Source organism: Anarrhichthys ocellatus, unplaced genomic scaffold, assembly GCF_004355925.1.
Source record: "Anarrhichthys ocellatus isolate YVR2014 unplaced genomic scaffold, GSC_Weel_1.0 scaffold37, whole genome shotgun sequence".
NCBI classification, from domain to species: Eukaryota; Metazoa; Chordata; class Actinopteri; order Perciformes; family Anarhichadidae; genus Anarrhichthys; species Anarrhichthys ocellatus.
This window is the reverse complement of record NW_022280067.1, coordinates 3,518,524-3,546,017: the sequence shown is the minus strand read 5'-3', so window position 1 is coordinate 3,546,017 and position 27,494 is coordinate 3,518,524. Positions and strand designations below refer to the sequence as shown.

The window sequence follows — 27,494 nt, the reverse complement described above, 5'->3', positions numbered from 1 at the left end:
ACATCGGCTTCGTCAAAGCAAAAGAAACCAGTGGGACCAACTGAGGGAGAATCCTCTCTCCCCCAGCGTAGCGGCAGCTGTGCTGGTTGCCAAACACACAGTGAGTTAACCAGCACTAAAGTCAGCAGCACCCCCCCACCCCCACCCCCCAAATTAGAAAACAAAACAAAACTCTGAAATGGCTGAGGCAGCAGAATGTCACACATGGGATCAGGAACAGATGTGCTGCCTCTGCGAAGCCTGACAGAGCGACTCCCTGACATCACGGTGACACTCGAGCCAGGGGTCTCATGATGGCGGGTTTGTGTTTAGCATCCATCGTACACTTCTGTAAATGTTCTCAAGATGGTGGCGAACCAGAGCAACGCTGAATCCAAGTCCCGTGATGCTGGAGGAAAAAAGAAAACCCACAGAGTTTCACATTCAAAGACGAAGGAAAGGCGCTTTTCCCAAAGATAGGACCGCCATCGTCTTCCACACACACACACACATCCATCTTTCTCTTTCATTTTCCCAACGGTTCCGACTCGCTGAAGCTTTCATGTGTGTTGAAAGGCATCGGCTGGCTGCAGTACACACAGCATTGAGGAGCACTTAGCGAAGATGAGCCTCGCAGCTTTGATGCAGATGTTGGAAAAAGCGTAGAGAGCGAGCGCTGGGATCGGGTGATAATTTGTGGAGCGTGTTGATGTTGTTTCACCGGGGTGATTTGTCCATCAAGCTGCAGAGCCATCTGAAGACTCCGCTAATGAGGGGAGACACACTGAGCGGTCTGGTGGCAGCTGAGGATGTGGGTGGATATTGTTCAGGGGAGGGCAAGAGGTGTGAACACTGTGACCCCTGACACCTGGAAAAGTGACTTTGAGCATTTAGTTTAAATGATTGGCGGGAGTACAGCAAGGCACATGTATAGGGACACTGATTGTGACCTTAATTAAAGCTTCTAAGGTCCTCGTTGACTGTCGTATTAGGAAGATACAAGACTACCTTCTGGATTTTTCTAAAGAGTAAATAGGCAAGCTTTTAATTAAGTTTGTAAACAATGATGACGTACGTAAGTGTGTTCACCATGTCTGGTAACAGAAGTACGGTGGAGTGCAACAACCGCTTGCCAAGCTTTGCAAGGACTTTAACCAGTAAAGATTGAGAACGCAAGCTAAACATTGACTCTCTAAGATCCATGTGCTGTTAGTGAGTCAGCAGAAAACATCAGCAAGAGGTCCATGTGTTTAGTGGAGAAGCCTAGCATGTAACGTCACTGGATTCTTCCAAGCACGTCATCTGTTTTTAAGCTTTTACATGTCTTAAAAAAGTCGGTTGCTAACAAAGAGTCTTAATGAGACGACTAAACGTCCTCACCAGAACACCAGTCCTCCTTTAGCTTAGCGGTGGAGAAGTGAAGTCATGTGATCGTGGTGTGGGTCTTTTATAGCCTCACGTTGGGTTTTTACTTCGGGCGATTGCATTCACATTTCAAAGATCATAAAAGTGGTGTTTGCCACATCAATCACATCGGCTGTGCGATGCTCACTTCCGGGTTCCATGTGATGATTTGCTCCTTTTTTGTTTTCTTTTTATGTCACTTGAAAATATGGTAAAACAATTGACAGATTAATAGATAATTTAAAATCTTTCACTAATGAGCGTGCTAATAATTAGCTCTGGACCTGCAACCATTGATGAAGCGGTGAGAGATGAGTTTTTTGTTTTGAATATCTGGATCTTACAGTGATTTGTTAAAAGGTTGATGAAGTTCACTCTCATTGACGGTTTTTTTTTTAAAAACTTGCACATTCACAAACCAAAAGTCTCTTAATGTCAACAAATGAGAGCAAGAGTGAAACATGTTCTTTGTTCCAGCAGCGAATGCGCTTTTAATTATGAGTCGTTAAAGTGAGACTCGGGGAGGAGCTGCAGCTGTTTGAGGACACTGAAGCTCAGAATAATCAATCTTTATAAACAAGCTTTCGGGAAGATTTTGTTCTCTCTGTTTTAAGGAAGTCACTCGCAGCTCAGTGCCACATCCTTTTATAAATACTGGGGAAACTCTTGAGTCAACATGGAAATCATCTTAATGGGAATTATGTTTTGATGACATTTGTGCACTCAGAGGGAGAAAAAAAAACACACAAAAAAGTCAATACTCTGTGGGAGCTCCATGGGAAAATCCAACCGCGGCCCTTTCGCACCTTCATTCAAGATGAATACGGTCAGTTTGGGGATCTCCAGAACACATTACGTCCGACTTGTTGGTACCACAATTTGTTCAAATCTGATCTTCTCGAATTTCTTTGAAGCACACACGATTACTTTGCTGCGAGACGTGTGGTTGAGCATGTTTCTTGAGTCATTACTCGCACAAATAGCTCGCCGCTCGATGAAATAGCACCATTTGAGTCGACAGGGATAACACACGCTGTATTTTTTCTGAGGGGTCCATGTCCTGTAATGTAACGTGCAATGTTCTCACTCAGGATAAATACTGCAATTAATCCTTAAACACATCATAAGCTCCTCTGCCATTCTGCAAAGTCCAGCAGCCATCTGGATAATATCCAAAAACAGCACTTGTGGAGGGAAAAAAAGAAACACCACCCTGCCTGCAAAAGAAAGTCATGGAAGACAGATTCATGTCAGTCCTCGTGAGTGTTTTACATCCCACCATACTGTAGAACAATGTGCCCTCTGTGTATACAAGCTGCTCCTGCTCACCTATAGGGAGGAGGTGTGGAGGGGGGGGAGATGCTGTGAGGGTTTATTTGAATCCATCTCCTATTTACTCGCCCCACCACCCACCCACACTCTCGTTATCATTGTTAGTGTTATTATTATCTCGGCATCAGCGTGGTACAGCCTTTTGTCAACAGAGCGCTCTGCGGGACCGAGGGCCCGTGGTAATTTACCCAGATCTGAGGCTGTCACTCTGCGCTGAGTTCATGGCTCCCTGCGTTTTCTCTCGTGGCCTCTCTCCCCTTCGATGACAGAGAAGATAAGCATGTTGCAAAAAAAAAAAAGCAGTTCTGCTCAATAAGCCAGATGTAAATAATTGTTGAAAGCAATATTGGGCCTTGCGTCGCGGAGTCCGCTTGATGTTTTGCTTGGCCGCTAGCGAGGTGGCTCAGTTTCATTCGGGTCCTGAGATGCCTTTTTAAATGTTTTGTTCAGACCCAGTTACATTTAAAGACTGCACAGAGTGAGCCTTGAACATGAAAATACCTCACCACCCCAATGATTTCAGCTCGCAGGTGACCATTTGAAAAAAAACTGCCAACGCTCACATGCATCTAAATCAGTTGCTTACATCTGCAGGAAAGAAAGAAGTTCCTAAAGCAGCAGCTTTTTAAATAAATACTTTTTTTTATTCTGTTATTGGCTTTTTACAGGTACAAAGCATACAGCATGTTATAGTTTTATCAAAAGTGGAAAATACTGATGTTACATACGTAACAAATGTAAAAAATAAGTCTTCAATCTTACTTTCCCCGAAAGTAAGAACATACATTTCAGCATATGAAAATATCCATAAAAACACAGCTTAAGTAATTTAAGTTATTAAACAGTACAAAAATGTAGAAACCATACATGTCAAAATAATGGACAAAGACACCAACAACAAATGACTCCATGACTTCTCATGAATTAAAAAAAAAAAATGTACACAAGTTCATAGTGTTTTAGTTGGGGACATGTTTATAGGATCCATACATCATTAAACGCTTGGCTGGTCAGAAAACGCACATTACACTAAACCCCCCCCCCCGTACTGAAATCCTCAAATGTCTGTAAGGCAGGGGACATGATTAATCCTCACTCTTGGAGTGTTTAGCCAGTCTTCTGTGAACAAAAACCACCACAAGGGCAAAGACATGGAGAAAAGGGATCACGACATCGGCGGTGGGGTCGGACCGTACCGTGCGAGCAAAGCAGCGCGCTAACTTCCACGCCGAGGGGCCGCGTCCCGTCACCTGCAGGTGCAGTCAGATCAAACACACATGCTTCCTTTTAAGTAAATTAAAAATTGACCCCTAAGAAGACGGAGACCGGGAGTTTCCTTTATTGGTCTTCACGTGAGTGTTAATGCTGTCTACCGTCTTATCTCTCAGCTGTGAATGCGACAGAAGTTTTGTGAGGAAAGGAGAGGCAGTGCTGGTAATAGAAAACAGAAATGTTTGATCAAGATAACAGGAATGGAGCTTTGCAGTCACTAAATTAAATTCAGACATGGATTTATCTTTTTTCTCTTTTTTTTTTGAGCTGCTCAGTGTCATTGGATATGTTGTAATGAGGCCTCGGAGAGATGAATGCACGATTGTGCAGTTGACTTTGGACCTAGAAAAGACTGGTAAACTATTCCAAGGTGGCTAATGACAAAGTCTGTCACGTTACAGGTGCCATTTGTCTGCCTTACTGCATTAAAAGTCGTCTTTTAATTTCGAATAAAAACAAAAACATGTAGTCCAATGTTCTCTTGAAATATACAGTCTTCATTTTTTTGTTTTGTTCAAATGGAGAACATCACCATTTTCCACAACGTTGTAATAAATAGTCTCATACATATTGCTCGGCTTCTCCTTCGTTTAGAATGGTCACCGAGCCATCCCCACTGTTCATTTCAATGTCATTTGCTGCCGCGTTCTCAGGGAGCAAGGCTAAGTCCTTGAACACATCTACATAATGTCCGAAGCCGGGACCCCAGTTCAACAGATTGTCCCAGTTGAAGCCCCCAGGCTGCTGGCCCATTTTGTGGGGCAGGGTGTAGTGCTGCTCAGTAGGGTGCATCTGGGGAATGCCAGGCCCTCCTTCCGCCCTCCGACTCGAGTACCGCCTCTGCTTGAGCCTCCCGCCATAGTCCTCGTCGTCGGCGTCTGACTCGTTGACCTGCGAGAGCTTGGGAACTCTGGAGCTGTAAGACACCGGCTTGTCCCGGTCGTACTCCATCTCCGAGCAGGTGAAAGAGTCGTGCGAGTCACTCTCTGAAGAGGACTCTGGGGCCGGGATGCCATCAGCGGGGTTGCGGACCCTTGACAGCGGCCTGCGGCAGTCCTCCTCCGAGCTGGAGCGCCCGTGGTCAGCGCTGCAGATGCTGGGGTTGCGTGGGCGCGGCGTGTTCAGCCGCTCCACTTCCTCGATGGACAGCCCCACAGGAGGCCCCGTCTCCAGGGGGATCTGCTCGATCGGCTGCTTGAGCCGACTGCCCGGCCTGGATGCGTGGCCGTGGCCGGCCATGGTCTGCGGACTCTTGCTGCGCCTCCCCAGCCGGGTGGCGTAGTTGAACATGGGTGGCGGCTGGCACATGTCGTTGTGCAGGTCCAGCGGGCTGCCCTCGCGGCGAGCCAGGTTGAGCTCTCTGGTTGGAGTGTTTCGGTAAAAGGAGGACGGCTTGGTGAACGGTGCTGGGGAGTGTCTGGAGAGAGGGTTCGGGGTCGGGCATGCTGAGTGGGAGTGGCTGAGCGGGGTGGACCTCAGTGCTTGGGTGTACTGAGGCTGGTAGGTGTAGCTCGTCGCTCCGAGGGGTAACGGGGACTGTCTGGCGAAGCCCAGCGGGCTGTGTCTCTGGATGGAGAACTTGGGAGTGTGGCTACGGAACTGCTTGTAGTGTTGGATGATGTCTGCATCTGAGGGAGCGATGCTGCTGGCATTGTCTATGTCGTAGTGTTCAATATCTGCCTCTGGGCCATTGCAGGGGGCGCAGGGAGCACTGGGGACGGTCTCGTTGTTGTGAGGGATGTCTGTTTCATCATAGATCAGATAAGGGTTCTCCCTCTCAATGATGTCCGGTTTGGGGTTCCCTTCTGGTTGTTTCCGTACCGTCATGTCATCTCCGTACGGCGGGATGTTATCCGGGTCATCGAACGCTACGTTCTCGCTGCCCTTTTTCTTCTTCTTCTTCTTCTCCTTGGGTTTCTTCTCCTTGGGTTCCTTTGGCACTTTGGTCTTGTTGCGGCCCTTGCAGTGGTTGCACAGGATCAAGCTGAGCACCACCAAGGCGAGGAAAGTGGCGCAGCTGCCAACGATGGCGGGCACCGCCCAGATGGGGAGGACCATCGACTCCGCCGTGGGGCTTGGGCTGCAGACAAACCCACCGTTGTTGGCCGACTTGCAGACATTGCCCTGAGGACACTGGACGCCCAGACAGGCCACCAAGGTCTCGCAACTCTTGCCCGTGTAGAACTCAGAGCAGACGCAGGTGAAACCTGAGCGGGGGTCCGGCACACAGCTGCCGTGGTTCTGGCAGGGATTCGAGCTGCAGTCGCCTGGCGGGACACACTGGTACGTGTACCACTGGTTGACGCACATCAAGCCGTCCCAGCACGGGCTGCTCTCACACAGGTTGGGACCCCTGCAGCCGATCTTGACGGACGAACTGGTCTTCGTTAAGGTGACGAGGCCGTGTTCTCCAGTATACGGCAGGTTCTCCCCGTTGTACTTCACATAGGCCAAGCAGCCGTCGAACCCTGCAAATGAACAGCAGAGAAAAACTGGTTCAGATAACAAGAAGCAGCCATCAGCAGCTAACAAGCACATAACGGCGGCCTGGAGGGGAATCATTTCCGATTGCCACCAGACTGATTTTCAAAATGTCTGCCGACGCTGGATTGCTTCCTTGTAAATAACAGGAACTTGGAGCTATAATCAGAGCTAAAGATATTCTGTTTAGACGGGAAATTGGTTCAAGATTAGGACAAAAACAAGAAGTGAACTCCTCAGATAATTAATAAAGAAAAAAAAATCAATCACTGGCCAATTTGATTTGATTCAATATTTTTCAAACAGGGAATCCATCGTCAGAGCCATTGTAGATTAAAGACATACATCTGGGTTGAATGAATGTGTCTGTGTCTAATTCTGTGTTTTCCTTCGTGTGTAGCCCAACAGCACTGCCTCACCGATGTAAATAGATTTTTATTGAATTCGTCCCAGTGCAGATTAAATCCATTTGTGCTTTCTTCATTATACCTTGAAAAGCGAGTGCACAACAGACGCACATCGAGGTAAAGGTCGGTTCACAGGCAGCCTGCCACAAATCTGAATATGCTTGCTTTATTTATGCCCCGGTCCTTGTGTAAAAAAGGTCCACAAATAATTCAATTTGCTCATTTTTTACCATATTAGTGCATAGTATTAGGTTAGTTTTCCCTCCCCTTAAATTTCTAAAATTTACTGCGTTGCATTACCTCCCCCTGGAAACCCCCTCTTTCACCTTTCCCAAACAGCTCATGCTCAAAGACATCTGATCTGTGATTTAAGTCTAAACGAAGATGAGAGTCCGTGGAAATAGGACGAAAAACACCAAAAGTCCTCAAAGGCGGTTCCAAGACAAAGTCAAATTAAATCAATATTAGTTATTCTGTGCATAAATGATACTCTGATAAAGAAACATTTATTTAAGTAATGTAAAATTCATAGCAGGTAAATCTAAGCAGCGGCCAGAGTTTTGTTGGACGGCCACCAAATAGGGTCAGCAGTTTGAGCAGCGGACTATTAATTCATTTTGGGGAAAAGAAGAGGGTTCGTACTGGATTCATAAGGAGCGCTCTGTCACACACAAGAACAGGATGTGCATGTGCACACACTTATAGTATCTAAGTGGTTTGTGCTGCTGCATTAGTTATTTACAGTAGGTAAAGAGGGGGCGACTTTCTTTGTCAAACGTCAATTTTTGAAAGCTTCAGCATTTGTGCTTGACACAGCACGTAAATATGTACAGTCACACACATACACGTAAATATAGTGTATGTATCTTGAAAGTAGAGAAGCCTCTGAGACAGTATTTAGATCATCACGGGACACTATCTGATAAAGCTCTACCAGTAGGGTGAGCAGCCGGCAGCTCCTTTAGACTGTGGTGAACAGGGTCACACTAATAGATATCACCATGACATCATTAAAGATGTAAATGAGGCATAATCTTAATAAATGAATGCTAATTTGCATACATCTCCAGAACAGGATATCTGGATATCTTTTTCCTTGATATCTTCTTTTTTATTTCTCTTTGTATCGCTCCATAAATCAGAAAATATGTCAACAGCAATAAGAAAATCCATTCAGCATGTTTTTAGGAATAAAATGTTGTATAAATCAGGCTATGAATGATATATGAACAAACCCCTCTGTAAAAACCTTCAGAGTATAGAGAGGAATGAAACTGTAGAGTTTGGTGTATGTAAGAGCTGCTGAAGTGCAGATTTCTGGAGCAGAGTTTGAGAAAAACGGCCTGATGTCCTGGGAAAATCTCTGTCATCACATCTTTGTGTCAGGAGCAGTGGCTTGCTCAGTGACACCTCAGTTTCGTCGATGACATTTCTTACAATATAATAAGGTTGTCGGCACTCAATTATGGACAGAAACGCCTTGATCTGATGACTTATTATCCCAACACAGAACAATTACACCGTCGAGCCTCACCTGCTGCAGTTTTCTGCTGAGCAGGTCCTGGTGGGATCCCTCCCAGGGAAAAGGTCACGACGTTGAGACCTCCAAAGTCCTGGGTGGCATGCTGGATGACCCTCGTGTGGCTGCCGTCTACCAGGAGCACCGTGGCCGAGCCGTTCTTGACCAGCCGGAGCGTGTGCCACAGGCCGTCTGACAGCACCGCGTCCCCCACGGTCCGCTCCACCTTCCCCCCGACGCCCGCATCTGAGATGTAGTGGATGTTGCCATTCCTCAGCTGAGACAAGGAACAGAGTAGAGATATGTCTGTATGTTAGCATCCACATTAAACAGCACATCATAGATAAGAGATGAGTAGACCGACTGGATAAGATACTCGATAAACTGCCCGATCCCTGAATCTTCATGCTGTTGTAATTCTAATGTTCTCTGAGTAGAGCCGCACAAAGAGAGGCAAAATAAGGCAGCTTTTTCAGATTAATGCACCGGTTTATCATGTCAGCATCAATCATGAACCACGAGAGGAAGTCTTCTCTCAGCCTCTACAAAAACTATACCGCCACACTGCACCGCTTTCAGGATCTGATGTCGAGGTCAGAGATCGAAAACAAAAATGCAGCTCGCCGCTCGTAAATCTTCCTCCTGTGGGACGCGCCGCAGTCCATCATGTTCTCCCGACTTGTGCGTGGCTAATGTTATTCAGCCAGATGATGACCAGAAGCTTGCTAGGAACAAATTCAGAGACAGAACACTCTCGTTCAAACGCCCACTGGTCCTCCAGAAACGAGAGGACAGCGCACGTCTTTAAAAGAAATGAATCAAGCCCACTTTGGCATGGACAACAAATTTGCGGCTTTTTACCGTGTATGGTAATCTCATACAGTATGCGTACTCCTCGCTTCGATGGAAAAGTAATCCTGCTTTCCTCCCTTTTTCAAAGACCCCAAAAAATCAGCAATGATAAGTAGCTTCCAGAAGAATTGATTTAAAATGGGAAAAGCGGAAAGTCCCTCAAGCCAAAGAAAACTGCTCGAAAGCTGGAAAACCAATCATGAAGTTTATCTATTAAACATCTTTAAACAAGGTTCTTTTTTGAATACATCAGTATATATAGTTCAGACTCAACATGTGTACATATACTGTACTGTGGGTATTCCCCTGCTGTTTTGCTCTTTTAGGCGTCATGGTACTTATAATACTTCTCCGGACTGTTTAAGAAGCTGAGATGGGGATTCGATGAGCACCACAAGCTGCTCGGAGCCGGAAAACAAAAATCGTACAAGAGAGGAAGTCTGATACTGAAGTGGGAAGGGGTCGGTGGTGGTGAGGGCAGAGGGGGTCTAAATAAAAAAGGAAAATTGAAGAGGACGAATGATCAGTCAGGGGTGGGGGGGGGGGACAAGATGAGGGGAGAAAAAGAGGAAGGTGGCTGAGTTTACCTAAAGTTCAGAATCAAAGATAGCAGAGCTGAGAACATGTATGTGTGTACACCATCACGTTCACGCTCATATACAAACATTCAGGGGACCTTTAGGTGTCAGCTTACTGTAACGTTTGCACACACACACACACACACACACACACACACACACACACACACACACACACACACACGACTAGAAATGCTTTTTGTGATACAACAAATCATCTGGCAGCCATACTCCAGAACCTCAGCTCTGTCATCTCAAACGAGTGGATGAGCTGATTTGTGTGTTGGCACCGACTGGAAATGAATCACGATCATGAACTAATTATGACTTCGCTAATGAGCCTCTCGAGTCAGTGAGTACGGCTCGTGGCTGATGCTCACGCTAGCGATGGCTGCTCTGCAAAATTAGCGGGCCAATTAGCTGAGTAGCAACACATGTTGTAGCAGAATCTTCTGCTACAACATGCTTTTAATTTGTGATGGGATGGGTATGTGTACGTATGTGTACGTATGTGTATGTGGGGACATTTAAATTAAATTGAATTTGGATGCAAAGTTGACTGCACATTATATACATTGAACTGATTCTCCATTGGACCACAGAGGTTTAAGGGAGATTTGAAAAGTTTAATAAGAAAGTGACGTCTGACATTTTTTACGTCAGTTTGAATAATCCCCACGACCACACGAAAAATACAACCATAATATTTCAAATAATTGTATGAACTTAGGTAAACATTAAACAGCAAAGAACTGATAATTATGCTAACGTGAGCTAGCGTCAACTTTAGCTGAAATGATTGCATAAATCTTTTAGCATTTTTTTCTTGTTGTTGTTGTGCTAACGTTAATGTTAGACACTAGCATAGCTAGCTAAATACATTAGCATAGCTAGCTAACATTAGCAAACTCGTGTGGCTTGTAGGCTACAAGTTATTTTCTGCTTAACGTTACGTTACCTAACGTTTACTTTAAAATGTACTGTTGTATTGAAATATTATGGTTGTACTGTATATTTTGATGTTATTGGTGGAGGTTGTGTGGCATTGACGTGATACAATGTATTAAACTTTAGTTCAGTAACTTTAAAAAATAACACTAAGTGCCTTAAAAAAGATTGTCTTTGGCTTCACACAACATTAAAAACACTATAGTACTATAGAGGACAAACAGCAGAAACACAGTAAGTAGAAGTGGGCAGGACCTTCACTTACCTCGACTGAACTTTATTTAAAGTTTGATGAAGTGTATTTTAATTTGTTTTAGTTGGAAGCCTTCCTATTCTTTGATCTGCTCCTGTTGGCTATAATAATTTGCTGTGGTGTGCTGATAATGCAAACTCCAGACTTCTTCCCATGACCACTTCCATGAAAGGCTCTTATTGTGAAACCACGGCCTGAGGTGCTGCGCTTCATTATTTAGAGGTCTGAATTACTAAACAATGCATGAGAGAGAGAGAGAAAGCTGTATTTCTGTAAAGATTAGAAAGTATTTGGGAGAATTGGAACATACATTATGACGAATTTACCATATGAGCCATTATAGTGCAGTGCAGTCTGTGTAATGTTCATACTGCCACATGTCAGGGTACACTTCCTCTCTCTCACCTTAACAGTGGTGTAGTTGCTGCTCTCCTGCACATGCAGCAGCGTGCCGGTCTTGCTGCGTGTCCTGAACTTGACTTCCAGGCTGCTGGGACCGGCGGGGTCAGAGGTCCCGCCCTGCAGTGACCGCCTCAGGAGGACGTCGCGTTTAGGGCCCTGCTTCAGGGAGTAGTCCAGACGGCCGGTACCGTCCAGGGACAGGGCAGTGTCTTCTGTCATGTCTGTGGGAGTAGGACAGAGAACATCCTCAATCCTGTCCGACTTCACGCAAGTTTCACAGGCGGCTGTAAAAAACTGATATTTCCACTCCGGAGCTGGCGGACACTCAGGCCCAAATGATTTTCCTAATCCCGCTGCCATAACCACTAATTGCTCCTTACATTCTCACTCGTGGTTTCAAATACCTTGTCATAAGTGAAAGATGAAGGTCAAGCCTGTGTGCCTTTGAGCAAGACACTGACACCAAAAGTATACTCTCTTCAGAGCTTCATCTAAGCACCTGACATGTAAATGTAATCCCCAAGCATTGATGTAATGGTGTGGATTTATTAAATGCTTATTAGCTATAAAAACCCTAAACTTTGCCAATATTCTAAAGCTACAATTCTATAATGTAGAGGCACTGTTGTTATGTGTCGATCCAGAATTTCAGTTTCACTTTCAGTTCACATACAATTAGATTAATCCGAACAAGTACAAAATATGTTGCTATTAAAAATATAATGAAAACAAAATACAAATAAGTTTTTTGACATTTCCCTTCAAAATTAGATTTATACAGACAGTTGTGTCGGTAACGCCGTCAAACAGTCGGTGGAATTTCAATGTTTGTGGCTTATAATGCTTTCCATTAAAACTATGTTTTGTGTTTGTGCAGAACGCACCAAGTCACTTCGCTACGAGACTGACTGATGGGTCAAATTGATTCTGTAACCACAAGACCAGGATGAATGGCAGCGTCTAAGTCACACCACCGGTATTATGTCTCAAAATCTTCTCATAAACCTCATTTCTTCCTTCTGTGAAGAGGATGTTCCTACTCGTCATTCCCTGAACTCCCTGGCACCATGTTTATTTTTCTCTTGCTGAAGAAGAAACACATGAGAGCACGCTCCATTTTTATAAGAGGAAAAGTGCTGTGATCCTGTTTTGTGCCATAAAGCAAACCAGCACATTTCCCACAAGATCAATCCCGACGGCAAACATAGAGAAACCAAGTGCAGACCTCTCAAGCTACAAACTGTGTTTGTTACCAGTAACAATATGAACTTTTCAAAATAAATGTGGTATTGATTATTGGTAACATTGCTTACTTACACAGTAGCTACATGTTTCTGGCGGTTTCTGTTTGCCTCAGTGTCTCTCAGTCTGTTTAAGTTCTCTGATTTTGAGTATTAATATCATTAAACACACAAATGCTTTAAATTAAAACGCATTTATGTGGCTCGTGTTAAGCTACGCAGTGCAGTTCAATGACTCATCGTTCGAGGAAGGAAGAATCATAAATAATCATGATACAATATTCCTTAATGAGTGCAGCCTCAGCAATAAAACTTCAAAAGGCATATACTTACATTTCTCACAGAATTTTCCGGTGAAGCCATCCACGCACTGGCACTGCTGCCAAGACCAGTGGTCCAAGCAGGTGCCCCCGTGTCTGCAGGGGCTGGCGGTGCAGGCTCCTTCCAGTCTCGGACATCTACAGACACGATGACAAACACAACGTCAGTTTGACAAGTCAGCCGCACAGCCGGGGGGGGGTCCGCCGAAAAAAAGAAGGAATAAAAAAGGGGGGCAGATGAGCCGTGATTTCTCTCTCCCGTACTGCGATACAAAAAAAACTCATAAAGAACCCCAAGAGGATTAGCATATTAAAAGATCTGTTCTCGCCTCACTATTCACCAGCAGGACAGAAAAGAAAAAGAAATCTCCGGAATTCTGCAATTGGTTTCCCCCGTCAAAAAATCGGCCATTTGTATAAAAAAAAAACCTAAAAAAAACACATCTTTTTAAAAACTCTCGAGAGGGTTTGGGAGTGTGAACAGATGTCCCACAGCGAGAGTCGAGAAGGTTAGAGAAGACGGACAGATGGGAAGAAGAGGGAGATGATGGAGAGAGGGTGAAAGCGGGAGTAAAAGGGTGGGTGGGTGGGTGCGGGGGGGGGTTGGGTATGCGGACCTGTCAAGGATGCCACGCGATGCCAGCGCCTGACTGGGCTCCAGCGGGCGGCCGTTGACGGCGAACTCCATGATGCAGCCGACAAAGTCGTGGGTGGCGACCTGACCGCGCCGATGAAGGACGGGTTCTATTGACCTGACGCCTCCAACCGAGAGCCTGTTGGGCTGCACGTCCAGGATCCTGCACACACACACACACACACACACATGAACACATGAACACAAGCACACAAAGACTTAAATGTACGCAGACACAAAAGTGCATATGAACAGAAATCAGAAAAAGCTTATAAATGCATTCAAGTATGCATGCACACGCACACACACACTTATACAGAAAGACACTGCGGGTCATCGAGTTTCACAACAACAGGGTCCCGAGACCCTCACAAAATAAACCTTCTGCTCTCTCTCACACACACACACACACACAAACACACACACACACACACACACACACACACACACATCATGTACAGTGTCAAATGTTCACCCCACAAGGCCTGGCTCAGAGCGGTGTGTAAACCCAATGGTGACCCAGTTATTCGATGAACGTTTACATGATATATTGCATATTTACAACAGATGGCTTCATTTTGATCTTGAGTAACTTTTTGTATCATCAGTGCACAGAAATGTACGAGGATTACATTTTTACTTGTTTTGTGATTCGCTTTCATCCAGATACTTTCACAGTGAAGAAGTAATAAAATAGAGCTGTGTTGTATTCTGCAGTCTTAGCTCAGCTTTCGGAGCAGAATTAACCTCTTTGACAGAGCCAAACTCAACAAACACATGGTGTGGATGAACATATCTGACGAAAAAAAACCCTATTGTCAGACCGAAGCCCAATATTCAATTAAAACAAGAAAGAAATGCAACCAGTGACAAGGAGTTCAAAATCTGCTCATATGTTCCCACAAGGTGCAGAAAAACTATTGGTTCTGTAATACTTTCCACTTTTTAGCCAAACACGGAAAATGTCATCATGTGTTGAGTTTTTCAAACCTTGGACCTGAAACTGTCAACCCTATTTTAATGTATACAGTTGGATCATAGAGACAGAACATCTGTGTAATTTCAGTGTGTGATTTGTCTTACCAGTCAGTGTGCACTGCCACATTGCTCACGGCGCAGTAGCCTGGTTCCTGGTCATCACCACACAGGTCCACAGTCAGGGATGCAGCCTAAAATATTACAGAAACACACACACACACGCATGTTACGTGTGATTGTCTTAAAGACAACAGCTGTGAAGTCACACTGCCTCAGTCAATTATTGACCTTTTGACACAACATCTTTAAACAACAATTTCTGGTAGTCTGTGGTTGACGTAGTTGAAGGTTGTAGTCGGTCTGTTTACTTTCTTTATAATCAGTGCCATGTGTGAGTGAGTGTGTCACTTGTGCTGGTTCAATACAAACTGTTCTCTTCCAGATGTCGCTCAGCTAACTTGAGTTTTAGTTTAAGTCAAAGTCTGTGGGTGGAGCCGAATAAGCTCTTTGGAAAAGTAGACTTATGGTGGAGTTGCTCTTTCACTACTAACTAGCTAACTAGCCTAGCAGGGCTACTCTATGGCAATCTAGGTGAGGTAGTTAAATAGACAAAAATGGATCAAAACAATTATACAGTCGGTGAAACCCCATTTTAAGGAATAATGTAGAACATATACATGCCTGTTCATTAATCAAAGCAAAGAACAAGAAAAACATAGATAACAGTGCTGGTACGTGGAATTTGTTAGCGTCAGACACCGCCCTGCTAGCTGTTTCCCCCTGTTTCCAGTCTTTGTGCTAAGCTAAGTTAGCTGGTGCTAGCTTCACATTTTCCGTAGAGACAAGAGAGTGGTATTTCCCAAAATGTTGAGCTATTCCTTTAAAAAGTTCTCTATACATAATTCAGAGATGTTGCCTCCACAGGGCTCTCAACATGGCGACGGCTCAGCCGGCGGCTAGCAGCTAACGGTGCTGACAGCGCTAACGATGCAAACAACGGCAACAGCGCTGACGTAACAGTGTGAACCTAGGGGAGAACCGGTTTGAGGTTTTATGAAAGCGAAGGAGGATTTGATATCAAAATATTCAAAGGGATCTTATTTGCAACATGATTTTTTGCCTAAATATAATTTGATTGTGTTCACATCTTTATCACTGGAACCCATGCAAGTGTGCCAGACTAAATATCTTCTTATGCACTGCAGCATAACTTTCGCTCCAGGGTTCTGGTTTAACCCATTGTGGGTCACTTCAACCGCTACATTTATTTCTCCCAGAGTATTTCGGCCCTGTTGTTAATGTAAGCTTTGTCCACCAAATGGCATGTAGGCCAATTATTTTTCATCAATTCATTACGCCGGTTGACGGGCGAGTGGCATGAAAAAAAGCCATACATTACAGTGAAACATTTCCTATTTCCCATTAATGGTACTAAAGCTTTTGTCCAGATGTGGGTTATTCTCTTGCTCTCTCTCTCTCTCTCGCGGTGCTCTGAGAGGAAATGACCCTACCAGGAAGAAATGAAATGGGCTGGTGAGCAAAATGTCCGGAAAAGTGTGTGAAAGTGTTGAAAAACCGGGGCAATCACGCTCCACCTCTCCTGGATCTTAAGTAAACACGGACCACACTAGGCCTGGATCTCCTACACAAATCACCCAGGAGAGCACGACCCCATCAGGCGCGCACACACTCGCACACACACTCTCGCTCACAGCACGCTTGAGTCCGACACACGGACACTAACATAGACGTAAAACACACAACGAGGCGAGGAACAACAGGACTCGCTTGTCTCGAACACATTCGTGACTCTCTGAAGAGCCATAAAGAGATTCAGGACCACATGAATGTTTCATTAACGTTTTTCCCTGTGATCAAAGGCGCTACAGCCACGACTTGAACACACTGTTCTCACTGTCCAGGGCCTCACACTGTGGTGGAGAATATATGCATCTCAAGAAACCCCCCATGGAAATTAAAACCGAATGTAACACAAAAAGATTTTTTTTTTGTGCTTGGCTATCATCGAAGGAAATGTGAAGGAAGCGCCTCTGGAGATCATTGTTTTCCCCGTGACTAATATAATGGAGGGAGCATTGCTCTTTGTTGTGGTGCGGACACTGAATCAAGGTTTTCTGCTTGTTTCTAGGACAAATAATTCTGCTAATCAAAGGCGTATTAGTTATGATCAAAGCAAAAATGACATCTCAGCCGCTCAGGATAATCCACAGATGTAGCTTTGACAGTTTTCATGGGGAACTATTGACCAACGGATGTGATGAACAGTGAGAAAACACTGAATGTACCCATTAAAAGACAACAACTGCACTGCTCCCACATTCTGCCTCTCCTTGTGCTTTCAGTCAACCGACACTACCGCTAAACTGGTGACTTTTAGCAACTTTTGAAACTAATGCTATCTACTTTCATTTAAAAAGAGCTGGCCGCACTGATATATATATCAACAATGGATTAAATGAGTATGTATCATGTGAAAGGGGTCCCTTTTCTTACGTCTTTCAGCTCATTATTTTGGTTTTTAGGGCTCACAGATATTTTCCCCCAATCAATGTTGTGCTTACAGCTTGTTGCACTCCTCCCGAGTGCATGACCAACAAAGAATAAATCAATGAATGCAGGTTCAAACAGCACAACTGAAACCTGTGATAATGTCATGCATATCAGCCTACACACTCAACACATTTCTTATTCGATACATTGGCAAACTGCTATTTTGTTCTGACCCTAACATGAGCTCCTGTTGTGAAACTCACTGTGCCGAGACATACTGTCAAACAAATTTGATGATTAAACGGTTTTGGACGATGACGTATAATTACGACTGTAACAGAATCTGTGAACTCTCTGCTCCCTCTGAGTACTTGGAGCCTTCGAGATGAAGCAGTGCGCGACCGTGTCCGTGGTTTCTGTCTGCTTTTGACATCGGCTCAGAATCCAGGAGGCAGAAGGAAACAGACCTTGAGCCTGACCACCGAAATGACCCACAGCACCTTCTGCAAACATAGTGTTCGGGTTCACTTTATATTTCTGTCTCATTCTTCGAGAGCCGTTATACGACCGCCTCTGCGTAATACTCGCTCGGCACAAGATGCGGACAGAATCACAGGTCTCGACGTGTGCTGTATTCCTTTCCATCCCGTCACTCTGCACCATCTCAAAACTGACAATTTAACGATTTTACCAGCTTCCTATGAAACTCTCAGCGCACGGTGGGAAATGACAGATTTGAAGTCCAGCAGGAGAGCTACATTATAGAAGCATTGACAGGGCCTGGTCGGATTTTTTTCCAACTCTTTCCTTGCCACTGCATTGCTGGCAGAGAGAAGCCTCTCATTCAGAGGACAGGAGACAGAGTGTCAACATTCAGAGCCATTTTGGATCCTCGTATTGTAAATCACAATGAGCAATAAAGTATAATTACAAACCGTGAAAACCATAAGCTGAGCTACCCGTGGTTTCAGGGGTTTAACTATCGTCTGATGGTGCAAAAAAGAATATAAGGCCACATTTGGATGCAGGTTCCAGCTATAAAAGCCCAAGCCATAAACACTATTGATAGTGCAGCACACGTTGTAAGTCCATACCATGAATGTTTTTGCTGCTAAACCCATAAGAACTATTAAGCCACTAAATTTTTCAAGAATGCATGATGAAAGACATTTAACATGTGATATGATTTCTATGATTTAAATAGCCGTGCTTACCATCCCAGCTCTCCTGGCGATGACTGTGTGGAAATGCCCATCTGAAACTTTTATCATGGTCATCAGTTTATAAGTTCCACTTCCCAAGTTGAAGGAGAAGCGCATCCGTCCCTCGAAGACCTCCAGAGCCAGGAACTCCGCCTTGTCTCCGGTCTGGTTGTCGTGGTTGTACATGAGCAACGCGTTGCTCTTCAGGGTAGCAAACTTGATATAGATGTAGTTATTGTTGGGATCCAGAGACGGAAACTCCATGTAGGAGAGCTCCTCAAAGCCATAGCTGTTAAGTTCACAGTGTTTGCCGAAAACCCCTGAGGACAGAAACAAACCAAAAGAGGAATCAGAGAGGAAGCCAATGAATGATTCACGGTGCTGCTGTGATAAAAATATCTACAGATAAAACAGAATCTTTATCGAGCGACATAATAAGTTCCGTATTTAGTAATAACAAAGCAGATTTAAATGCTGTCAGGTCATAATCTTGGCTCCACAAAAATATCTTTTTGCCCAAATTGGAGGCCTTTTGATGATAGCAGCAATACAAATCATGACAAATGGAGAGACAAAATGAAATGTCCACATTTAAATGTCCACATTTAAATCATGGATTAATAATGTCATAACTTTCTTTTGGGAGACTGCACGACTGAAACATCTTGTTTTCCACTTTACAGAGGCTCGCTTATACCCTGAAAAGTTTCCTACTATTACTTACCAAACGGACAATGACAGTAATATCCATCCACCCGATTCTGACAGGAGCCACCATTAAAACAAGGGTTACACTCACAGTGATTGATGATGGAATCACACGTTTTGCCTGGGTTCACACAACAACACAAATTAAAATGGATGAGGTGGCAGACAACACAGAAAAGCCCCGAGGGGAACACAGTTCACTTCCCCCACAGTCCAAGTCATGCAGGCCTCACATCACCTCACAGCTGAGAAATACACTGCAAAAAAAGAAAAAGATCTGGGCTCCAACAAATCATTTGAAGTTGTAGCGTGTTTAAAAAAATAGTTTTCGCTGAAACAACCATCAAATTTATAACATGAAGATGTATTTTCATCTGTTTTAAGTGCAGTTTCTCTTATTCTAAAATGTTTCTTGACACAAGTGATGCTATTATGGAATAGAAATCACTTGTCCAAGATGACATCATTTGATCCAAAACATCTTGAAACTTCCACAGGAAAAAAAGAAATGATCTCATTCAATTGGCAGAATTTTTCTCACTAAGAATAATTCGATTTTCAAACTCGCTGCAAGATCAAACAATGTTTGGACAAGGCTGTTTTTTTTTTTGCAGAAATACAAACATGTTAACATCATGATAAGGAATGTGACACTGATAATAAAAAAGAAGACAATAAATGATCCAGGCATGGCACAAAACAAAAAAAAACTGCCAATGAACTTCTGCAAATATATTTTAGGTTGTAAATCCTGAGACAAGTTGCTTAATGGAGATTGATTCTGCTGCCAAAGACCAGGCGGGGAAAACAGGAACTTTAGAGTTCACTGTGAGGGCATGCAAACTACTGTAAGTCAATTGGTGCATTTCTTCACGAGGGTCATTTATCTTGATGAAATCTAAAGGATTTGTGGTAATTTTCTATCGTCATAATAAAAAGCGACAGTAATGACTTGACTTGAGGCAAATTGCCTGCCACGGCCTGCTTTGAAAATATCTTTCAGATGCTGAAGTCAGCGGCTGGACAACATGCAGGATGGAAATGACTGTTCTAAGTAATTTCACTTAAAATCCACTCCCATTTTATCGAGGGTAATAACGCAGTGTATTCATTACATTTCCAAATGAAACGACCTGATTGGATCTTTCATAAAGCTGCTCATTTGTCATACAACTGAAAACAGAGCCAAATGAGAAAACCTTGATTAAAAAGTCCTTGTGTGTACAGTTGTATTAGAACTGTATCTGTGTGTGGTCATAGCTGCATGCACATGAAGGCACACAATGAAACGCGATACTGGTGAGCTGTGTATGGTGTCTACACTCATGTCCCGACAGGGGTCAGCTTCGAAATCATCCTTTTTATTAAAGCAAACATGGCAGGGTGATATGCATCACAGCTGATACCCCCCAACTAGTAATCCAAAAAACAAACTGTCTTTGGCAGCCATGCTTGTATGCTATGGCTACAACACCTCTCGGAAACATTCAGAAGAAAATATTTTCCTTGGACCCAAAGCCATATGTGCTTGAGTACATTATTGTGTGAGTGTGTGTCCCCACATGTTTCCCCCCCCCCCCCAAGTCTAACACGGGTGACTGTGTGGTCGGACATAAAATGTGACTCCTGCGTGTGTAGTACCTGCAAAGCCGGATTTGCAGAGGCAGTTGAAGCCGCCGGGGAAGTTCTGGCAAAGCGCCCCGTTCTTGCAGGGATTGGAAAGGCATTCGTTGACATCCCTCTCACAGGCCATCCCGGTGAAACCTTCAGGGCAGGTGCAGGAGAACCCCCCCACCAGATTGTGGCAGGTGCCGCCATTGTGGCAGGGCGATGGCTGGCACTCGTTGATGTCTGTCTCGCACAGGGCTCCTGTGTATCCTGGCCTACAGCTGCAGGCGTAGGGCTGCAGGGGGTGGTTGGAAACAAGGATCACTGGGACACTTTCTTCTGTCTTCATATCGGGCCCGACACTGAGACGCCTCTTGCAGCTGCCTCCATTCTGGCACGGGTTGCGCATGCATGGATCATGGTCCACCGCATCTATTTGCACCCCGCTCTGCCTATATAAAATGTCTTTGATACTCTGGAAGAATGTAGCCACACCACTGGGGTTGACATATTGTCCGTGGCCTCGTTTCACAGCTGCCATTAGGAAAGTCTGATTGTTTAGTTCAAATGCTCCATAAAGCAGCACCCCGGTGCCTAGTCCTGCTAGCTGAGAGTTGGCAATGCGTAGGAAGCTGAGGTAGTGGTTGGTCAGGAAACTTTTGACTCCTTGAGAGTGGAGTCGAATTAGTATGCTGTTGTCCACTGTGGCATTCGTGAAACCCATGAAGAGGACTCGAGCTGTATTGCTGACTGAACCGTGGACGCCATCATTGCTGCGGATGGTTAGTTCAAAAGTTCCATCTGTTGAGCGGGCTTTAGAGTTGAGGCTGCATGTTCCAGTTGGGATATTAAACAGGCCGGAGGATGGGGGAATAAGGGAGCAGTGGAATCTATCCTGAATGTCAGGGTCTTGGGGTTTGACATCTCCCAAAGAACCTCCAGGAAACATGTTCCCAAAGTAATGGACAAAGATTTCCACGGACCTCGGCTCTGAGGGATTGTCGTTCTGATCGTTGATTTTGACGTGAATTGTTCCTGTGGAGGACATTTGCGGCACACCAGAGTCCTTGATCACAACAGAGAGGTAGAAGTCGCTAATCTGTTCCCTGTCAATCTCCCGACTGGTGGTTAACACTCCAGCTGGACTTAGGCTGAAGTAGCTGTTTGCAGAGCCAGAACCGAGAAGGCTGAATAGGAAAGGGCCTTGGTTTGGCGGTAGATCCGTGTCAGACGCTGTTAGTGTTGTAACGGCAATGCCAGCTCTCTGATTCTCCATTACCTCGGCATAGGCGGTTGTCAAAGTTGGACCGTTATCATTGATATCTTCCAGATTCACAATCAGGGTGGTGCTTCCAGTTGCAGCAGGTGTGCCAGTATCCACAGCAAGAACTGTAAGATTATACACAGGAGTTGTTTCTCTGTCAAGCTCTGCAGCCACGGACACTTGGCCAGTTTTTGGGTTGATGGTGAAAACATTTTTATCAAACTCAGGAGCAATGGAGTATGAAAATCGGCTCCAGCTCGGGACAGAGTCTGAGTCCTCAGCACTCACAAAGGTAACAAGACCACCAGGCGATAGACCTTCACTAACCTGCACGTCATACAGTTCTTGGGTAAAAACAGGAGGATCGTTGGCATCAAGAATTGTGATGTTCACAAACACCTCGTCAATATCTGCCCCCCGGATGCTTCCGGCGTTCTTTGCCAACACCTTCAGTGAAATCTTTTCCTCTTTCTCACGGTCTAGAGTACCTGTGACATAAATCTGGCCTGTTTTCCTGTTGATGCCAAAGCCCTTCTTTCTACTCTTCCCAAAAATGAGGTAGTAAACCACTCCATCATCTCCTTGGTCTCGATCACTGGCGAACACTTCCCCGACCACTGTGCCTTTTGGAGCAGCTTCAGATATTTCAAAGTAGTACTGTTTTGAGACAAAGCGGGGTACGTATTCATTGGCTCCCTTAAGCTGAATGTTGACATTGGCGAAGCTGCAGCGCTCCTCGTCTGGGACATTGAAGGCCTTTACTGTTAAATGGTAGACCTGCTTAGCCTCGTAATCCAAGAAGCCCTGGGTGGTGATGGTGCCCGTGTTCGGGTCAATAACAAAGAGGTCACTGTCTGATGACTGTATCACATAAGCCATGACTGCGTTGGCTCCCGAATCGCGGTCCGTGCCATTCATTTTGACCACAGTGGTGCCACTGGGAACATTCTCCTGCACAATGGGGAAGTACTCGTCGGGATCAAACACAGGAGGGTTGTCGTTCACATCGGTCACATGTACTGTGACGGAGACATAGCTTGTTTTTGCAATCCAACCACCATCAGTGGCTGAAACTCTAAGATCATGTTGTTGCTTCTCTTCGAAGTCCAGAGGGTGAGCTAAAGACAACACGCCCGTCTTACTATTAAGCGAAAACAGACCCTTGTCGTTGCCTGAAGTAATATTGTATGTGATAAGGCCATTCATTTCTTTGTCTTTGTCTCTAGCAGACAGAGTCCTTATTGCCGTTCCCACAACAAGGCTCTCAGGTACGATAGCTGAGATTTGGCTTTGTGAGAACTCAGGTGTGTGGTGGTTTTCCTCCGTGACTGCAACTCGAACTGACGTTCGCGACGACAAAGGAGGATTTCCTCTGTCATTGGCTGTGATGTCGATGAGGAAATATTTATTCATATCAGATGTGAGGGAGGAGGCAACAGTAATCCAGCCACTTGTTTTATCGAGCTTGAATTTACTAGAGCTGTTTCCTCCTGTTATCAAGTACTCCACGTCAGAATTAAGGCCAAAGTCTTTTTTGTCGTGAGCTACAATTCTAATCAGCCTGGTGCCAACCTTGACACTTTTAGTAACGGGAGTAAAGTAGCTAGGCGAATCAAACTCGGGCGGATTATCGTTGCTGTCTACAATGTTTACAATCACAGTCGTCTCACTCATCAGAGGCTTGACTGCCCGGTCTGAGGCTGTGACAATGAAACTGTGGCGGTTGATATTAATGCTACTAGCACCCGTCGAGTTCTGATATTTCAACTGCTGCTTCACAAATATCTCTCCAGAGCTGGCGTTGATTCGGAAAAACTCTGACTGGGACCGAATGAAATAGAAGATTTTGCCATTGAAACTCTCGTCAGGATCTGTGGCAGACACCTGTGTGACCAGGGAGCCCACCTCCGTGAGCTCAGGGTAGTCCAGATAGTATGAGGGGCGACTAAATCTGGGGGCATTGTCGTTAATATCTGTAATAAATATAGTGACATCTGTGCTTACTGTCCAGCCAGAGTCATGGGCAGACACTTTGACAATATAATGACCTGTGTCTTCTCTATTGAGTGGCCTGCTTATTGTTATGTCTCCTGTGTTTGGATTGATGTTGAATGGAAGGCTGGTGTCTGTAATTGAATATCGGCTAATGGCATTTGAACCAGCGTCCTCGTCTGTGGTGGTGACCCTGGTGACAGTGTAACCCACTGGGGCATTTTCAGCAACTGTAGCGCTGAAGATTTTTGAAAACCTTGGGGCGTTGTCGTTCACATCCAGTACGTTGATTAGCACTTTGACCACTGTGTTTTTGGGTGGCAACCCACGGTCGGTGGCTTTGACTTTCAAAGTGTACTGAGCCACCTTCTCCCGGTCCAGTGGCCTGGTGGTTCGTATTTCACCAGTCGCTCTATTCATGCTGAAACTGTTCTCCTTGTTGCCATCAATGATGGCGTATTCAAGCTGTCCATTAGGCCCGCTGTCCAGATCGAGAGCAGAGACCATCAGCACCCGCTGAGGCGAAAGATTCTCCAGTATTTCAGCGTGGAAAGGATCCTTATCGAACACTGGGTGATTGTCATTCACGTCCAGCACTGTTAGTTCCACTTTCTCATAAGAGGAATAAGGTGGAAAGCCCTGATCTCTGGCCTCAATCCAGAGAACATATTTCTGAACGTGCTCATAATCTAAGGGATGTCTGACAGACAACTCGCCCGATAGCTGGTCAATATGAAAGGCGTTATCCAAGTTGCCGCTGGCAATGTAATATGACAACGGCCCACCCCTCATAGAGGACCCTGTCACCGTTGTGACAACGTGGTTGGTCGGCTGGCTCTCTGGGAACGTGAATGCACGCTCCTTCAGTTTGATGACAGGGAAGTTTCCTCCAGTGACGAAGCGGACAGTCACGGTGGTCGTGTCTGTTTTGGGGTTAGCTCCGCCGTCTTTTACGCGAACTGTAAGGGTAACTTCTGAGCTACCGGTGAGCTTCTCATTGGTGGTTATGGCACCTCTGATGGGATCGATCTTGAACCTCTCGGAGTTGCGCCCTACCAGGGAGTAGTGCAGCTGGGCGTTGGAGCCTGAGTCCTCGTCGGTGACAGTAACAGCAAAGACCAGGGACCCTAAAGACACAAATGAGTTTTTATGATAATTTGTCTTTATTTTAAAGATGCTGACAATGCACAAATCTGCATACAATATGTACATGATAAGAGTTCTTTCTTGTACAAATAAAGCCTTATATCAAAATAATGTAAGATATATATCTTTAAAACTGGATGCCATGTTTGAACAAAAGCAGAAGGCTCCTTTCTGATGACAAATGAACTGAACCTGGCCTAAGAGCACAGCAACAGTGAGATCAGGTGTCTTCAAAGGCATGTACTGACCTGCTGCAGTGGAGGCGGGTATGTGGGTGACGTAGGGGTGGTGGTGGAATCGAGGAGGGTTGTCGTTGATGTCGGCCACCGTCACGGACACGGTGGCGGAGCTGGACAAACCCTGGGGCTGTCCTCCATCTGTTGCCACAACCAGCAGCTGGTAATTGTTCCTGTCTTCTCGATCCAGCAGGGAGCTGGTGATAATCTGTCCTGTAGCCGGATTGATGGAGAACTGACCGTGTCCTCCGGTCAGACTGTAGCTGTGGGAAAGAAAAAGTAGGACAAGTTTCAGTGAAAGCTTTGGGAATTTGATGAGGCAAGATAACAAATTGAGTTTGGATTATTTGTGATCACAGTAATCGATTCTGTCAGTAAAGTAATTTCTAATGAATATCCCGCCAAAATACGGTGATTAGATACAGTCATTTTCTCTCAATTGCTTTTACTCTACCTGTCCGGAAAAATGCAAATACACTAATTTCCAACATTCAGGTCTAATGCAAAATCAATCTTCAATTTGTATTAGTGAAAACCTTGCAAAACCTGCTCTAATTATAATCTGCTCATTGTTGAAAAAGATAACAGATAAAATACAAACTACACCTACATATATTTATATGTGTTTTTTTGTGTTCCAAATACATTATTACGTAGTGAAAGGACAGTAAAAAGTATGAAATCACACAATCACTCTTTCAGTTCTTACAATTCTCATAATTACTTATTTTCAGTGGCTACTTCAGTTTCTGCATCATACGCACATCTTTAGTTACAGTGAGTAAATTGTGTTGTTACAAGTGTTTCTAATACAAACACTGACGGTCAGGTGTTCCATAAGCCATTTTCCTAAAACAGTTTGAACATATTGTTTGCTGCACTTGAAGGCTGAAGGCTCTTGTTCAGTACTGTCACGATGTGGTCTATAGAGGGCACTGTTTCCAGCTTCACAAAAGCACATTTAATAGAAAAATATACCCAATAATGGCCACCACATTGTACTGGCTTGACATCAGTTCGGTTGGTTAACTGATTTAAGCATCCAGCTTCACATTGTATCGGATGCAGCCACTGTTTTCTGCTCCACTGCTCACAGAGAGCCACTGTGGTTCAGGCTGGAGAACTCAAATAAAAAATACATGACAAACAATACGAATGAAAGACCACATAACATGCAACTCTGAGGACTGAGGGGCCACAGTCTTTGGCTTCCAAACTAATATCATGTTTCACCAGCAGGACCCAGACGTAATGTAAACTGACACATACATGTACACACCAGTGCATATTTTGAAAAGGCTCCTTGAAAAAGCATCGCCCTCCAGAGATGGGTCGACAAATTACAGAACACCGCGTGAGAGCAGAGAGGATGCAAAGCTTATTTGGACACCATCAACAACATAAACTGTCCAAAGATCCGAACACAGTCCAGAGACAAGTCCAGGTTTGGGACTTGTCTTTAATGGGCTGCGAGAATCAAACTAATAACTGAAAGTAACCAGTTCTGGTCTCCGTTAAGGGCCTGGAACCCCCGATGTGCACAACTCATGCTGTCATAGACAATTAACATCGTCATTATCATGTTTTGGGAAACTGGAGCGCAGTGTGGTACCCCCCCAATGTGCACCCAGTGGGGTTTCGGAGGAGGGAGGACGGGTCGGACTTGAGTCAGTGTCTGGCATGGGAGAGACCGGCCAGAAGCTCTTACATGCTCCCCCATGGAGGGGGCTGCGAGTGTGATAAAGCCGAGGTCCGGCTTGAGAATCACGGCCCGAACAATGACTTTGAGTGTTGACTAAAACTCTGCACTCTGCTTCTTAACTCCTGTCAACAATTGCAACATCGGCCTGGAATTTCACAAAGCTGGTGATGAGGTAAAAGGTTTCAGTGAAGGCGTGAGGAAAGCCAAAACCCAGTCCTGTACGGCCCTGGAAGGATATTTGCACACCAGGGAATCAAAGCAAAGTAAAGCAGACCTGATTACGCGCTGTAGTTACTGGAACTACATAGATCTCCTCTGGATAGTAAAGAAATGCAGAAAAAAAGAAAAGATTTTATTCCTGTGTTAATCTGTCAAATAAAGTACAAATTAAAATAAACCCTCAGTGATCTACTGTTTCCTTCAGAAGTCGCTGGAAAAAAATAATCAAACTATGAGGTCATTTCTGGTGCATGATTTTTCTTATATTTCTTAATGAAATCTAAAGATTTCAGTAAAAGCATTTAC

General features: G+C 44.7%; 1 protein-coding gene across 2 annotated transcripts in view; it reads right to left on the bottom strand.

Moving 5' to 3' along the window:
* Positions 1-3,374: 3,374 nt before the first annotated feature.
* Positions 3,375-27,494, bottom strand: part of fat4 (FAT atypical cadherin 4) — a 99,300-nt gene continuing 75,180 nt past the window's right edge. The window contains exons 8-17 of one of the 2 annotated variants that reach the window (XM_031867024.1): positions 25,280-25,530; positions 20,663-25,012; positions 19,038-19,142; positions 18,326-18,633; positions 14,706-14,791; positions 13,606-13,785; positions 13,002-13,126; positions 11,431-11,648; positions 8,410-8,671; positions 3,375-6,455 (exon numbers count right to left, since the gene is read on the bottom strand). In XM_031867024.1, the coding sequence (XP_031722884.1) occupies positions 4,549-6,455; positions 8,410-8,671; positions 11,431-11,648; positions 13,002-13,126; positions 13,606-13,785; positions 14,706-14,791; positions 18,326-18,633; positions 19,038-19,142; positions 20,663-25,012; positions 25,280-25,530 (7,792 nt within the window). In that variant the 3' untranslated portion in view covers positions 3,375-4,548. The remainder of the gene's footprint in view (positions 6,456-8,409; positions 8,672-11,430; positions 11,649-13,001; positions 13,127-13,605; positions 13,786-14,705; positions 14,792-18,325; positions 18,634-19,037; positions 19,143-20,662; positions 25,013-25,279; positions 25,531-27,494) is intronic. The other variant, XM_031867025.1, reaches the window with a different exon arrangement.